Source organism: Saccostrea echinata, unplaced genomic scaffold (genome assembly GCF_033153115.1).
Source record: "Saccostrea echinata isolate AGI-Se365-2 ecotype Australia unplaced genomic scaffold, CSIRO_AGI_Sech_v1 ptg000010l, whole genome shotgun sequence".
In the NCBI taxonomy this organism is placed as follows: domain Eukaryota; kingdom Metazoa; phylum Mollusca; class Bivalvia; order Ostreida; family Ostreidae; genus Saccostrea; species Saccostrea echinata.
Window position 1 is genome coordinate 11,007,712 of NW_026889759.1, and position 14,926 is coordinate 11,022,637.

A 14,926-nucleotide genomic window follows, 5' to 3' on the forward strand; every position below is an offset into this window, starting at 1 on the left:
GATAGAAAGACTGCTTTAGTTACAACATAAATTTGCCAGATGGCAATGGTTTCTAACTTACTGGATTACCATTTTAAAAAAAATAGACCCTCTGTCAATCACCAGGTAACATATTCAAAGGTCACTAAGTCAAATATTGTCCAGTCAACATATTAAGAACCATGAAGTTGATAGCCATTGTACTTTATGCAGAGGTTGGCTTGTAGATAAGTACTCCTTATATGTTCTTAACACATTTCTAGTTATTCATTTCCTAGAAGCTTGATCGTTTCTTTCATAGATTTTGAGGGTTTGGTTTAGCCACCAAGTTTAATAGAGGTTTTTCTTTCTTTCATTGTCAAGTCAGTCTTGCTGCAAGTCAAAATGTTGGACATTTTTGAATCACTTTCAATCCCAATGTGTTATTTTATCACATGCAGCCTCAATCTGATCCTGCAGCTTGGTGACTTAGCCTTATCTGGAAATGTAAAAGGTGTTTCAGCCAATCAGAATGCACGTTGGTGTTCTTTGATGACAATATTGGAACATACATGTGCCTGCAGTATTTGATGCCTATGATATGCAATTACTGAAGGTGACATTAAAAAGAATTTGGTTTTTAATAACCTCCAATGGTTATGTTGAAATTACATTGAAATCAGTTTCAAAAGATTGTGTCACACAGGGCAACAAAGCAGACGATCTATATCAAAAGTCTAGAAACTAAAAGTCAGCAAGAAGCTGCAGAAGAATCGTACCATAAAAAGATTCTGATTTGACCTCAATGAAGACTCAAAACTTCATGTTGGTTCAAGTCATAAGCTTTCCCAATACCATTACATTTAGAATTTTACCACCATTTTTTTTTTTAAAAGGCAGCATACAATATCATAAAACTACATGTAAATATACTGAAAAAGCTGATTTCAGATTTAGATGGTCCCTGCAATCAATGTACAACACCAAGCACAGCACCATAACTTGATGTGCTCTCTTGCCTTGCAATGGGCATAAAAATAACACAACACATAGAAGTAAATCATCAACATAATAATGTTTGTAAACTTGCATAATATTGATTATACATAAATCCAGTTAAATATATTTAATACGTACATGTATATAAATTTTTATTATGACAGAAAAAAATGAGTATATAAGCTAATAACATCATATTTGATTGCTGTAGTGAGGCTATTTTGTCAACCATACACATTTTTTTCAGAGTATTTTTAAAAATACCTAACTCCAAGTGAACAAATGCTCTTCTCCAGTCACTCTATATGGAATATACCAAGCTAAGAATACATCATTTAACATACCAATCAGCAGTCAGATATAAATAAAGATATTCTACCCCTTGTGTGACCCTGACCTAGTTACATATAAAAAGAGTTAATTATCTCAGCTATTTACAATTTAAGTACTTCGTATAACATTTTCAGATTTTTCTTCTACTGATATTTTGTGTACCCTGGTCTATATCTCAACTGTGTATGATCTATATATTCACAGCATTATTGCAGATCCCAGCTGGCACATTATTGCTATTATTATTATTAGGGACTATATTGAGAGATCTAGGGGTAAAATATCTCGACATATAAATGTCAACAATAGAGTGTGCATTTTCTTCAACTTTCTGTACATAAACATTTGTAAACTATTAACACTCGGTAAAAAAATAAGACATTCAAAAAAATAAACAATAAAATGCGAAAACAAAAAAAGTCATTAAAAATCTGAAAATGCAATATTTGATGCTTATAATATTATCACTTTGATTAAATGAAGAACACAAGACATAAATAAATGAAGACAAAACATAAGATGCAGGAGTATAGGTATACAGTATAATGAGTATGATGAATAATAATATGGCAAGGTCATCACACAGTGATATTATCAAAGTGGCACAGTCACTCGCTGGCTCATATTGTCATGAAAATGTTGATTTCTTTAACTTTTAAACTCTTTCTTTCTCAGGCCTGGTAAACTGCCGGGTCATCTGAAATGACATTTTGCATTATTGAGTTCAAGTTCCAAGTCCTGACTTCATACTTAAAGTTAGCCCTTGTTGTTGACACTGCTTTGCCAAAACTGAACAGGAAATTTTGTTAAGTTAATTTACTTATCTACCGGTAATTGTTAAAACATTTTTAAGGAAGATCTCAACACTATTGAAAAATGCTTTTTGGAATTTGAGAAAAATATATCATATAAGGGTGCACATATTCAGTATATTTCGTTAATAGAAAGGTACATAAACGGCACTTGATCAAGTAAACATTTGAAAAAAATGTCACTCACCTTGAAAACCTGGATTATGATATGAAATTTCTGGCAATGTGGTTACGTTCCTAAAGGATCCACCAGCAGAATATGACCTCATACTGTAATTATCATATGGACTCGTGGGAAATGGTGGACCATACAACGCAGCTTTATCCATTGGTGGTCCACCTGTGTAATCTGTATGATGACTGTACTTCTCTGGTCTTCTGAAAGTAAATCCCCAATTCTTGTAACTAACATGGTATAATAGAAATCAAAAATCTGTAATCACAATTTGCTTGGTTTATGTCAATGCACCCCCCTACAAAAAAAGGCCATTTCCTGACCACAAAAAAATCAAATCTTAACATAAAATCTATAATCATCATCAAATCATTTCAAATCCAAATCAATTCTGATGTAAAAAAAAAATAAAAATTATTTTTTATTTTTTTAAATCCCAATTTCAATAATTTCATGAGAAAATACATATTTTGTCATTTTTTTGAATAGGAAACATTAAGTGCAGGTCTGCTAAGACTTCCTCTTTTCATGTAATGTCTATACTGATTCTCTATGAATTCCAAAAATCAATTCAATATTTTTGTTTTGTCCCCATTTTCAAATAACACAGAATATTCTGAAAAAAATTTGTAAAATCAAAGAAACAAAAACAGTTGATCATTTTCAGTCAGTATATACATGTAATTATGCCTTTTCCAAATTCTTCTATACAGTGTATATATTTTAATCGAGTATAAAATCATATACAGTTTGAATATAAAATCATATGCCAGTAATAACTATTCTTTGTTCTTTTCACAAATGATATTTTTTACAACTTCTAGATCTAACAGTATATATGTATGTATATGTATATATATATATATATATATATATATATATATATATATATATATATATATATATATATATACACGTATATATATATATATATAAAATAAAATGTTGCTGTTGATTCTTAGACTTGAAATAATTTTGTATTCTAATGAACATGAAGTGAAACAACAATTATAGGTAATATAACTTACTTGCGTGCCCTAGCAACACAGCAGACAACCAGAATGGCTAGAATCATAAGAGCAGCTCCTGCCGTCACAGACGCAATAATCACTGTCTCATTCTGTTGCTGCGATTCTTTACTGAAATCTACCAATGAAAATGTGAGACAAATATTATTTCCAGTAGGATAAAAATAGGCTCTTTTTCATGCCTTTGAATGATATTGGCAACAACTTCGTTTGTGCCCCTTACAGTTATATAAAATAATCTTCTTTGAGTCCCATTCTTTACATATGATTGAAAAAAATATATATTTACAAAGCAAAATATTTGTCATGATAATGGACTCTTCCAGCTCTTCTTTATTTAATTCAGAGGCTGACCCAATACATTACATACCTTTACGAATTTGACACCTGTCTCCTAGATAGGCTGTACCACACTGACATACAAGCATAGGTGACTTGATGCATGTTCCATGTACACAATAGCCTAAATCACACTTATCTAAAATAAATTAAAATAGAATGTACATTAGGAAAATTTATAAAAATCTGAATTTTTGGCAATTCCTTTTCTTTACATATTACACCCCCAATATCTCCTGGCCCCATATAATAATTAAAGCAAATTTGAAAAATTATGACTATTTTTTCAAACAATATCTTGTAGGATACAACTTGATAAACAAAAGCTGTTCTAGAAAATACTAAATTAATTCAAAATAATGCAGTACAATTGTATTGAAAGACATTCTGTGGGATAGTATGTCAACAAAATTACTATTATTTGATGCTCTCTTTAGCTAGTCAAACAAAATTGACTTTTAGAATGAGTTGTAGTTCCTATATCCACAATTGGGCAGGAACTTTTTAAATAAAGTTGAAACCTTTTAAATTTTAATCACCAGTATAGAAGGGAAACTTACGAGTACAGTTGGTGCCATCCCCCTCAAAGTCTTGGTTACACTGACAGGTGAAGCTGTTGGCAGTGGGGGTACAGGAGGCAGCCAGGTGACAATTGTTGTTTCCAGAATCGCAGAACCCTGTGGATAAAAAAAGGATATTTTACTGATAAATGTATCAGCTCAAGCTAAACCAACAGTCAGGAAAATATAGCATTCCAAGTATAAGTGGAAATTTCAACACACCATGAAAATGGTGAAAATTTCAATCAATATCAGTGCACATTACAGATTTTCAAATCAATGAAAATAATCAATAATTCTTGAAAAACCACATGAGAAGGTAAGAAATCTCATTTTTATAGGTTGCTATTCTTACTCTGGTGGAGCTAAATCAACAAAACCAAGTGCCCAAAGACACAAAATAAAATGATAATATGAAGCTCAAAGTAAAATTTAGGTTTATGCAAAGAGACTTCCATATTAACGCAAGATAGAATCTGGTAGATTCTAGATTCTATTCAGTAATTTTTATAATAAAAATCACGAGCTAATTTTAACATCAGCATAGACGTACTTTTACAGTCTGAAATAGATGTGCTGCCCATGTTGACAGTGAAATATCCCTCTGTTCCACAGGACTTGCAGCTACTTGACCTTGGCTGATCCTGGTATGTTCCATTACCACAGAGCTCACACCTCTGAAGCTGGTCATTAAAGAACTCTCCTGCATTGCAGTTAGCTAAAACAGAACAAAAAATAAACTTTTATCAGAGGAAAAGGAAGAGATACTGTAGAAGCAAATATTTTTGTGGGGATAAAATTTTGTTGATTTGTAATCTATATTGATTTTTTGAAGACTTTTAAAATTTCATTGTTTCACAAATAAATACAGTCAAACCTCGTTATCCCGAACTCGATGGAACCGAGAAAAAACTTCGAGATATCCGAGGATTTAAGATATCGAGAGTAAATACTTAAAGAATATGTGATTGGGACTTCAAAATCACTTTGACATATCCATGGTATTCAGGATATTGGTGTTTGAGATACCAAAGTTCAACTGTATATTAAAATATATCTATGTAAAATTTTCACTCCAGATTAAATTTCCTTGATAAATGATATCAACAAAATTTAGCACAAAAATGAATATTCTGCTTTTGCAGTGCCAACACGTAAGGTTATATTTGCCTCCATACTAAAAAATCGTAAAAAAAATAACATGATTGTTTGCACAGAAAGTACTCTAAAGCCCATACTTATGCTGCAGTCAGAACGAGAGGTGGCTCCAGTGCCTTGTGTGGTGTATCCAGCAGGGCACGGCTTACATTCAAACCCTTCAGTTTTGTCTCTGTAGGTACCCTGCTGACAAACTTGACAGACACCTTGTAACTCATACTGTCCAGATGGACAATCCCCTAAAAAATATAAATAGAATGTAAAGTCATAAAATCCAATTGTTGTGGGGTGTTGAAATCGCATGTTAATGCTAAAAATTATTTTGCTGTGACTGACTTGCTTAAGACTGGGTTACTACCATATTTTGCTAAGAAAGGGGTGAATATAATATACCACTATATAGCTTTTTTTTTCTTTTCTTTTTCTTTTTTCTTTTTTTTTTTTTTTACACTTTTCTGTGAGTTAGAGTGCAAGTTGGTCATACCATAAACATCACAAACACAAAATCTATTGGTTTTTAAGTTTGTCATGTTTTTTCTGCTATTACATAATGAATCTGTAGAATAAAAGTATGGTCCTGCACCAATGTAGTAAATATCCATTGTAGTTAAAAAAAATTGCATATACAAAGATGTTTTCATCTTCGCTAGCCAAGGGTTTTTGATCCGCTACTCTCCTCACAAACCCTTGGCATACGGTGCTATTAAAAGTTGGGTTTTTTTTCTCGAGTTGTGATTTGAGTTGATGGACATCGTTCGACCAATCAGCAATTGCTTTTGTAAATGATGATATTTGCCTTCGGGATATATCTTGATTCTTTAGTCTCGGGAATGAAAAACACAAGTAAACAACGATTTGTAAGATAACATGCCACTCTATAAATAGAAATTGTGTCATCCAATCTTAATCTGATGTACAAATATTGTGATCAAGAATCTTATTGTAGATGTAGATTTGCACGATAAATAACAAATAAACACTGCTCAATATCTTCTTGTTAATTATTCTTTAAAAAACTTAAATTTTCAAATAGGCCTATCATATTTGTCGATGACGCAATTTGTGCGTATGTTGGAAGATACGAGATCACGTGTCGTAAACAATTCCAACTTTTGACTGCACCGTATGCCAAGGGTTTGTGAGGAGAGTAGCGGATCAGAAACCCTTGGCTAGCGAAGATGAGATGTTTTATATACAGAATCCTACCCAAAACAGTTACATGTATTAGGCAAATATATTTTGTATCATCCAAGAAAATCTCAGGTATAAAAGTGCTAAAGGTTTCTGAGGAATGGACAGCACTTACTGGTACAGGGACATAACTTTAACATTATCAAAATGTGCTGCTGTACCTCTTTACACTCTGTAAAATATTTATTTGATAAATAAGGTATATGACTTACTGGTGCAGTTTTCCCTGCTGGTCATTCCTCTTGTTTTGGTTGTGTAGCCTTGTGGACAGTTGGTACAACTGTCCTGCCATTTATAGTCATTGTACGTTCCCACTGGACAATCTGTACACTGATTATCTGCTGGATTCCTGTACTGACCTGGGGAGGTGCAGTTTTCTAAAAAATGGAAGAAACATGAAGAAAAATAAGAAATTCATAAATTCAATATTGTATACAGCAAAAAGAGAAATATCTAAATAAGTTCAAAATTGATAAAATTGTTTTATTTCCATGCAGATACCATATTTCTTGAAAATTTTACGAATGATACTACCATGAACTTTACAATCATATAATGCAGACTGAGGAGAGATTTAAAGTTATCATATTCTTGAAGTTATCATCTTCTTGAAGTTATCATATTCTTGGAGTGCTTAAAGCAATGGGAAAAGGGGCTCAAAATAGATCTGTCTTAAGTCAAGTAACTGTATGTTTATTACACCATAAAGGGTTGATTTAAGAAACAAGTATTTGAACTTAAGAGTTTCTTTATTATTATATATTGATCAATATCAAGATAAGTTTTGGAAAAGTAATCCAAGTTCAAGGGCAAGATTTTTAATTTTCAATTTTTTTTTAAAGAGGAATCCTGAAGTTCATGTATGTATTTCTATTCTGCTAGCTTTGACGAAAATTTGTATTGATATTTTAAATAAGTATATTCAATTGAGATAATTTACTTATGGAGCTATGTCCAAGTACATGATGTATTGAAAATTTTACACTTCACTGGAACATTGTTCGTGCCAAAACAAAGAAACACTGTGATCTTATGCATGAGTTAGAAATGTATTTAAATTTTATCAATAAACTTAATTATCATATTTAAATCATACTTATTTAAAAGGGGCTTTTTTGGGGTGACAACTATAATTTTAATGATATACACTGTCTATATGAAAAAATTCATACGAAGTTATTGCATCTGACTTACTGATGGTACAGTCATTGGCACTTTTGGCACGGTCACCAACAGTGATGAATTCTATTGGACACATCTGGCATGTTAGCTGTTGTCGAACAGTTTTGTTTCTGTAGTAGCCACGCAGACAACCAATACAGCCTTTAGTTATAGGATCATACTGGTCACCAGAGTCACAATCCACTAAGAGAAAAGAAATTTATGAAAACATTATTATTTAAATTTTGACTTTCAAAAATTGCAACATTTATTAAAACTTTTCATTTGCAACTTTATATATTTCACAAAACGTAAACTTTTCATAGATTTCCTCTACCCATTACTTATTTGCTGTTAGTTTAATACTATTATCATGAAGACATTGTTCAACTGCAATTCTTTCAATAAAATATTTCTTAATTTACTTCCAATGCAATTTACAGTCTTGATATCTTACTATTGCAGAGGAAAATTGAATTTACATTATTTTTCATGCCTTTACAAAAGAAGGGATGTGACATTTGAACTCACCCACACACTCGTCAGCATTGCTGGCACCCATTTTTTGTGTCACAGATGTAGGTGAAAGACAGTTTTCACAGCTTGTCTGCCATTTCTTTGGTTGGTATGTATCATAAGGGCAAAGCTCACACTTGTTGTTTTCAAGGTAAGATCCAGCATTGCAGGCAGCTACATATTAAGTAGGAGAGAGTGTATGAAAGTTTTTTATTAGTGTTCTAAAATTTTGCAGCAGTCATCATAACCTTGCATTTGATAACAGGGATTTATCAGCCTATTTTGGGAAAAGCCATTTTTAGGGAATTGGGAAAAATGATCGGCTTTTTGATGAAATTGGGAAAAATAAAAAATCTTGCTTACATCATGTATTCAGGTGTAATTCATCATGTATTCAGGTGTAATTCATTTAACAATTCAGCATGAACTCTAATTGGGCAACCAAGTTACCGGTAATTTTTAACAGACAATTAAATATGATCCAACTTCATCATACAAGATCAATTATGAACAATAGACTAATAAAACTAAATTTGACTCAAATGAGTATTAAGTATTTTAAATTATACAACTAGGGTAGTACATGTGTGTATGAGATTCCATTTTAGGTCATTAGAACATCTTTCTGGAGATTATAAACATCCTGCAAAAAATTATACTAAGTACATTATTTTCTCAAAGTCCCCTTTTAATATGTAAACATAGGTAATCAAAGATTACAGAGCTCACCTCAACGAATGTTGTCTTTAAGTAAGGCAAAGTCCCACACTAAACTAATAATCTAGGAGTGTGCGTCCCTAGATGCAACATTTATGCAATTTTGGTCTGATAGGGCTTGCAGTTACTTGGGAATGGACTTATCTGAAAACTTAAAACTAGTCACTTATTCAGAAAATGTAAGTCAAATCCAGCATCCGAAGCAAGTTTTGAGATTGTTCATCCCTTGATGCATCATCCATGCAAGTTTGGTTCAGATAGGCCTTACTTGGAAATGAGATCTGCTCCAAAAACTTTAATCTGGTCACTCATCCGGAAAATGTAGTACAGATCCAGCATCCAAAGCAAGTCCAGTAGTGTGAATCCTTAGATGTATCATCCATGCAAGTTTGGTCAATATAGGGTTTATAGTTACTTGGATATGACATCTGCTTCAAAAACTTTTAACTTGGTCACTCATCCAGAAAATATAGGTCAGAATTAGCATCCGAAGCAAGTTCAGTAGCGTGCATCCTTAGATGTATCATCCATGCAAGTTTGGTCAATATAGGGCTTATAGTTACTTAGAAATGAGACCTGCTCCAAAAACTTTAACCTGCTCCAAAAACTTTAACCTGCTCCAAAAACATTAACCTGGTCATTCTTTAGCTGAAATTGCAGCATCTGAAACCTTGACTGGTACAATGAAACACACTAGAAGCATCCTCCATGCATCTCTGACTAATATAGGCCATAGAAGTACTTGAAAAGAAAACTGCTCCAAAAACCTTAACCTGGGACGCCGACACCGACACCAAGGGTATTACATAAGCTCCCCCAACTTCGTTGAGGTGAGCTAAAAATGTATTGCAGATAAATTTTCCCATCTGAAATAATGCCTACAGTTCTTACCATTCACTCATAGATCAACTGAGTAGGTGGAAATAACTTAATAAATCTATATTATTACACAATATTACACCATTTTCAGAAAAACGGAGGAAATTTGGATTAAAAGTCGGTGATGTTTACAGTGTTTTTAAATGTGTTGTGACTAAGTAGCTTTTCTAAATGAGATAAATAGAGGAAAATTACAGACAATCTGAAAATTTTACTTAGTTTTTTCCAAGATAATTAAATATAAAAGCATTGTTCACCAATTGGGAAAAAATACTGCCAAATTGGGAAAAACTGAACTAATTTTCGATTGGGAATGGGGCTGAATTTCGGCCCCTGAGAAGGTACTGATAAATCCCTGGATAATTATACACTACTGAAATACCATCCTCACAATGTCAAGGTTTTGTGATTTCGGAACTCCACACAAACCCTTGACATAAGTCGTTATTTGAAAGTGGGGCTAGAAAGCTACTATTTCATTTGTTCCTGGTCTAGGACTGGAACCAATCACAAAACAGTTTTATTGTAGGTAATTTTTGCAAAAAAATATGACTCATCTTTAAAATGGAAAGTGTCAATACTGTGGGATTTGTAACTAGTTACTTTAAATGAAACATCGGGGGTTAATTTTTTGAAGATCGTCCTTCTTATAATCACAAAAGATGGGCAATTTGATAACAACAGATTTGAAAAATATATTCTCATTGGTTAGTTTATAAATACCAATTACGTCATGCGTAACTACAATCCCAACTTTTAGATAGCAACTTATGTCAAGGGTTTGTGTGGAGTTCTGAAATCACAAAGCCTTGACATTGCGAGGATGCTGAAATACAGTACACAGGGAAATTATTGTTGCTCCTTTAATCCTGGTCATTACTAGGCAAATTCAAAAAGAGGTACAAGGGCCTCAATGGTCACTTGAGTATAATACAACTGTGTAAAGAATACATAGAAGTATAAATTAAAACACAATAAACCGATAGATGAAGCTATAATGCCCAAAAGCAAGAGAAATACGATGATCATGGATCACCAAAACAATTAGTCTACTTGCCCCCATTTGTCATTATCACGTTCTGACTAAACAAGGCAACAGTGCTTAAGCACTATCAGAAAACCAATCTCATTCCCTCTCATGCTGGCCTCACCTCTCTTGTTCTTTAAGAACATTTAATATACAAAGATAAGGTATTGTTGTCTCTTTATCTTTCTATTATTTACAACTCTACTTGAGCGTTAAAAACTATGATAGTACTTTTTGCATTATATATATTATTAAAAAATCTTGTATTCTCTTATTCAATTAACCCTTCAATTACATTATTCACAGTATTTAATTATCACAGGTGAATATAAAAGGCAAACAACTTCTCTCAGTAGACTACAAATTAAAAGAGGCCTGCCCAGCACCAGAACACTTTACCAAGTGGTTAAAAAAAAATTGGTAAAAATACCCACGCTTATTCAACTTTGTGTCCTGTTTGATTCCTAGATGCCCAGGAGCAGAGAAGATTTTCAAGGAAAAATGCATTTTCACTATAAATTCAACACAGCCTCACCATAACACCAGAACCCCTTACTCAGGGGCCATGAAATTCAAAATTTTGGAAGAGGCACACTTGCTCATCATAACCATACACTTAGTTTGTTTGCTCAATACCCAGGAGCAGAGAAGATTTTCTAAGAATTAGTGTATTTTTACTATATAATCAATGGAATTCCACTCTAGCACAGAGGCCCTAGACCCAGGGGTCAAGAAATTCACAATTTTTGAAGAGGCACCCTGCTAATCATAACCATGCACTTCATTTATCTGCTAAATACTCAGGAGCAGAGAAGATAATTTTCAAAGAATTTATGCATTTTCACTATATAATCAATAGAGCTGGCCCTGCCCTAAAACTAGAAACCCTAATCCAGGAACCATGAAATTCACAATTTCAAAAGAGGTACCCTTGCTCATCATAACTATGAACATACTTTGTTTGATTAATACCCAGTAGCAGAGAAGATTTTCAAAGAAATAATGCATTTTCACAGATAATCAATACAGCCTCCCTCTTCCCTCCAACTTAAGAGTTCCTGACCCTGGGGTCACAAATTGCACTATTTTGGAAGAGGCACCCTTGCTCATCATTACCATGACCTAGTTCATCTGCTAAATATACAGGGGGAGAGAAGACTGGAACCCCTAATACTGGGGCCATGAATTTAACAATTTTGATAGAGGGTTTAATGCTTATTACAATCATGCCAACAGTTTGACTACTTGATGTCCAGGAGTAAAGAACACAGTTTTTAAAGATTACATGAATTTTTATTTTTTTCAGCCCCACCCTTAAGTCCCAGGGAGATAGGGCCATGAATTTCACAATTTTTGTTCCCCTTCACCCTCAGATGCCATATGCTAAAATTGGCTGAAATTGGTTCAGCAGTTCCAGACAAGAAGCTAAAAATGTTTAAATGTTAACACATGACGCATGTTGATGGTCACAAACGGAGAGCAATAAGTCACCTAAGTGACTCAAGTGACCAAAAATTGGATGAATTTCAGAGACAGCTGAGTTCAAGAAATTTCCAGAAATACTCACGGACAGAGCAATTGGTCTCATGAGTGGCTCCCTCAGCTTGTGTTATAAATCCTTCAGGACATGGTTTACACAGGGCAGCAGCATACTCGGATTTATATTTTCCAACCTTACACTTCATACAAGTTCCATTGATGTCTTCATAACCAGGACTACACTGTACTGTAATCAAAACAGCAACAATTACACACGTCATAAGAATAAAATACAATAACAGAAGACTTACACAGTTTAAAATCTCTGTCTCAAAGTTTGTTTATTGATCATAAATATATTGTATGCTAACCATTCATAAAATCTCTGTGGTTATACAAACCAATCTTAGAAAGATAAATGTTCTTGTCAATTAAAGTTGATGAAGCAATGGTAAAGAATCAAGATCTGAGATGGAAAATGATAGAACTCTAAAATAACTATTAGGAACTGAACTTGTACTGTGCCCTGCAGAACTGTTAATAGTTGCCCTGTACTGCAATATTACATTGACACATTAATAGTGGCCCTGTACTACAATCTTACATTGACACATGCTCAGGGAGGTAGATCCCGTTGATTCTGTGGTTTTGTCTGTGGGACACTGAACACAAGATGTCTGCCATCGGTCCGGCTGATAGTAACCTTTGGCACATGGCTGACACTGGTTGTTACCATCTCGATAATGTCCCGCAGAACAATTGGCTGAAAATTGAACATATTGAACACTGAGTGAAAAACACAAGTCTTCACAAAGAAATGCCTGCCAGAACATGTATACAACTAAAGTCCATTTTTTCCTATCCTCTCCACAGCAATTTGAAGAAAATGTCAGATGATAAATAGAGCTTGACAATATCAATAATACTCAAGTAGTGATATATGATCACTGATATCTGTAAATATGTGCATCAACATAACAAATCACAAAAGAAATATTAAAAAATTCAAAAAAAAAAAGAAAGAGAATACTGTAAAAAATATTTCAACATTAATGAAAGGACAAGCTAGCACTCATTGTCGAATATGAATAAAATGAATCTATGAAAGATTTTACTTGAATTCCCCTCGAAAATTGTACACACAACAAAACATACACAGAAAAAAGTCTACCTATTGTACAGTCTGTTTCTGCAGTAGATCCATTGTTGGCAGTGATGAATTGGGCAGGACATAGAGTACACATGGAGAACTTATCTACATTGTTATCTTTGTAGTACCCAACTGTACAAGTAACACAGACTCCCCCTGTCTTCTCCTGGCCAGATGGACAGAATGCTGAAAAATATATTGGTGGTTTATTTAGTAGATATAATATTACATTCAGATTATATAATCAATTAGATTGTCTTCAGTCAAAATATCAGGGTTGGAAGGTGTAAACCAGTTAAGGCAGAACAGAGAATTGACCGGTATCAATATACAAGGATTAAAATGCTCTAAGGGCTGTGAATGTATGCCGAGACAACTGGATAATCGAGATGACCAGAAAATGACAAATGTAAGTTTTTATGATTATTTATATGAAGTTAAATACACAACTTCGACCAAAGATGGATGTCAGTTTATCAGATGCTGTATAACTGAACATGAGATATATTTATTTTCAGGTTAAAACTTAGGAAATATTAAAATCCATCATTTAACTCAGCAAGACCACAATATTTATCTTTCAAAGGAATCTTACTTTCACAGTCACTCAGTTTGGTGGAGTTGACACTGCGGGTGTATGTGTTGGGTGGACAGTCTAAACATGTTGCCTGGTGTGGATTTGGTTGATACTGTCCTCTCAGACATCCGTCACATCCTGTATCACCTGTCTGTCTCTTTGTTCCTGCTGGGCAATCCCCTGAAGATAAAATTAGAAGGTTGAGAGCATTATCAAGCTGTCAAAAAAAATTACAGAATTTGCTTAACAAAGATCTCTTAGGAGATTGGATTCTTGATAACAACAGTACATCAGAGTAGAATAGGCACAGTGTTTGAGGCTTATTTTGTGTTACTTGGCCTTTAACTCAGTAATTCACTGTGAAATACTTCTCTTTTATGATGTATGGTTGTGACAAAAGAGTTTCATTCACGTGAATTTGTTACAATAAACTCAACCCAAGCAGATATGACTTACTGACAGTGCAGTCCGCAACAGAATCTGATCCGGTAGCAGGAGTGACGTAGTCCATGGGACACTTAGTACAATTACTGAACTTGAAATCCGTGTTTGTCTTGTAGTAACCGACAGGACAGTCATCACATCTCTGAAGCTGTTCATTACGAACCTTCCCAGACTCACAGAACACTGGAAATAAAAAATAAATATACTAAAGCTCAATTTATTGTCTTACCATTTAATGAATCAGCAATTGTAAAGACTTTTCAACCAATTTTACTCAAAGTTTTAAAGATGAACACCCATCAGAATGTTGGTAGACATTAATGCAAATGTACATATAATGGAGATATTCAAAATGAACATTTTGGGGAGTTATGACTTGATATCCAGATTGTGTTTATAAAGTTCTACACATGTCTAAGGAAT

The 14,926-nt window shown here is 33.6% G+C and overlaps 1 protein-coding gene across 1 annotated transcript in view; it reads right to left on the reverse strand.

Annotated features, from left to right (window-relative positions):
- Positions 1–1,014: 1,014 nt before the first annotated feature.
- LOC133184388 (uncharacterized) overlaps positions 1,015–14,926 on the reverse strand; it is a 67,029-nt gene continuing 53,117 nt past the window's right edge. The window contains exons 58-72 of the mRNA XM_061319442.1: positions 14,516–14,686; positions 14,078–14,239; positions 13,504–13,668; positions 12,937–13,095; positions 12,421–12,579; positions 8,246–8,404; positions 7,748–7,918; positions 6,766–6,930; positions 5,443–5,601; positions 4,758–4,922; positions 4,205–4,321; positions 3,676–3,783; positions 3,306–3,423; positions 2,290–2,480; positions 1,015–1,987 (exon numbers count right to left, since the gene is read on the reverse strand). Of these exons, the coding sequence (XP_061175426.1) occupies positions 1,962–1,987; positions 2,290–2,480; positions 3,306–3,423; positions 3,676–3,783; positions 4,205–4,321; positions 4,758–4,922; positions 5,443–5,601; positions 6,766–6,930; positions 7,748–7,918; positions 8,246–8,404; positions 12,421–12,579; positions 12,937–13,095; positions 13,504–13,668; positions 14,078–14,239; positions 14,516–14,686 (2,195 nt within the window). The 3' untranslated portion in view covers positions 1,015–1,961. The remainder of the gene's footprint in view (positions 1,988–2,289; positions 2,481–3,305; positions 3,424–3,675; positions 3,784–4,204; positions 4,322–4,757; positions 4,923–5,442; positions 5,602–6,765; positions 6,931–7,747; positions 7,919–8,245; positions 8,405–12,420; positions 12,580–12,936; positions 13,096–13,503; positions 13,669–14,077; positions 14,240–14,515; positions 14,687–14,926) is intronic.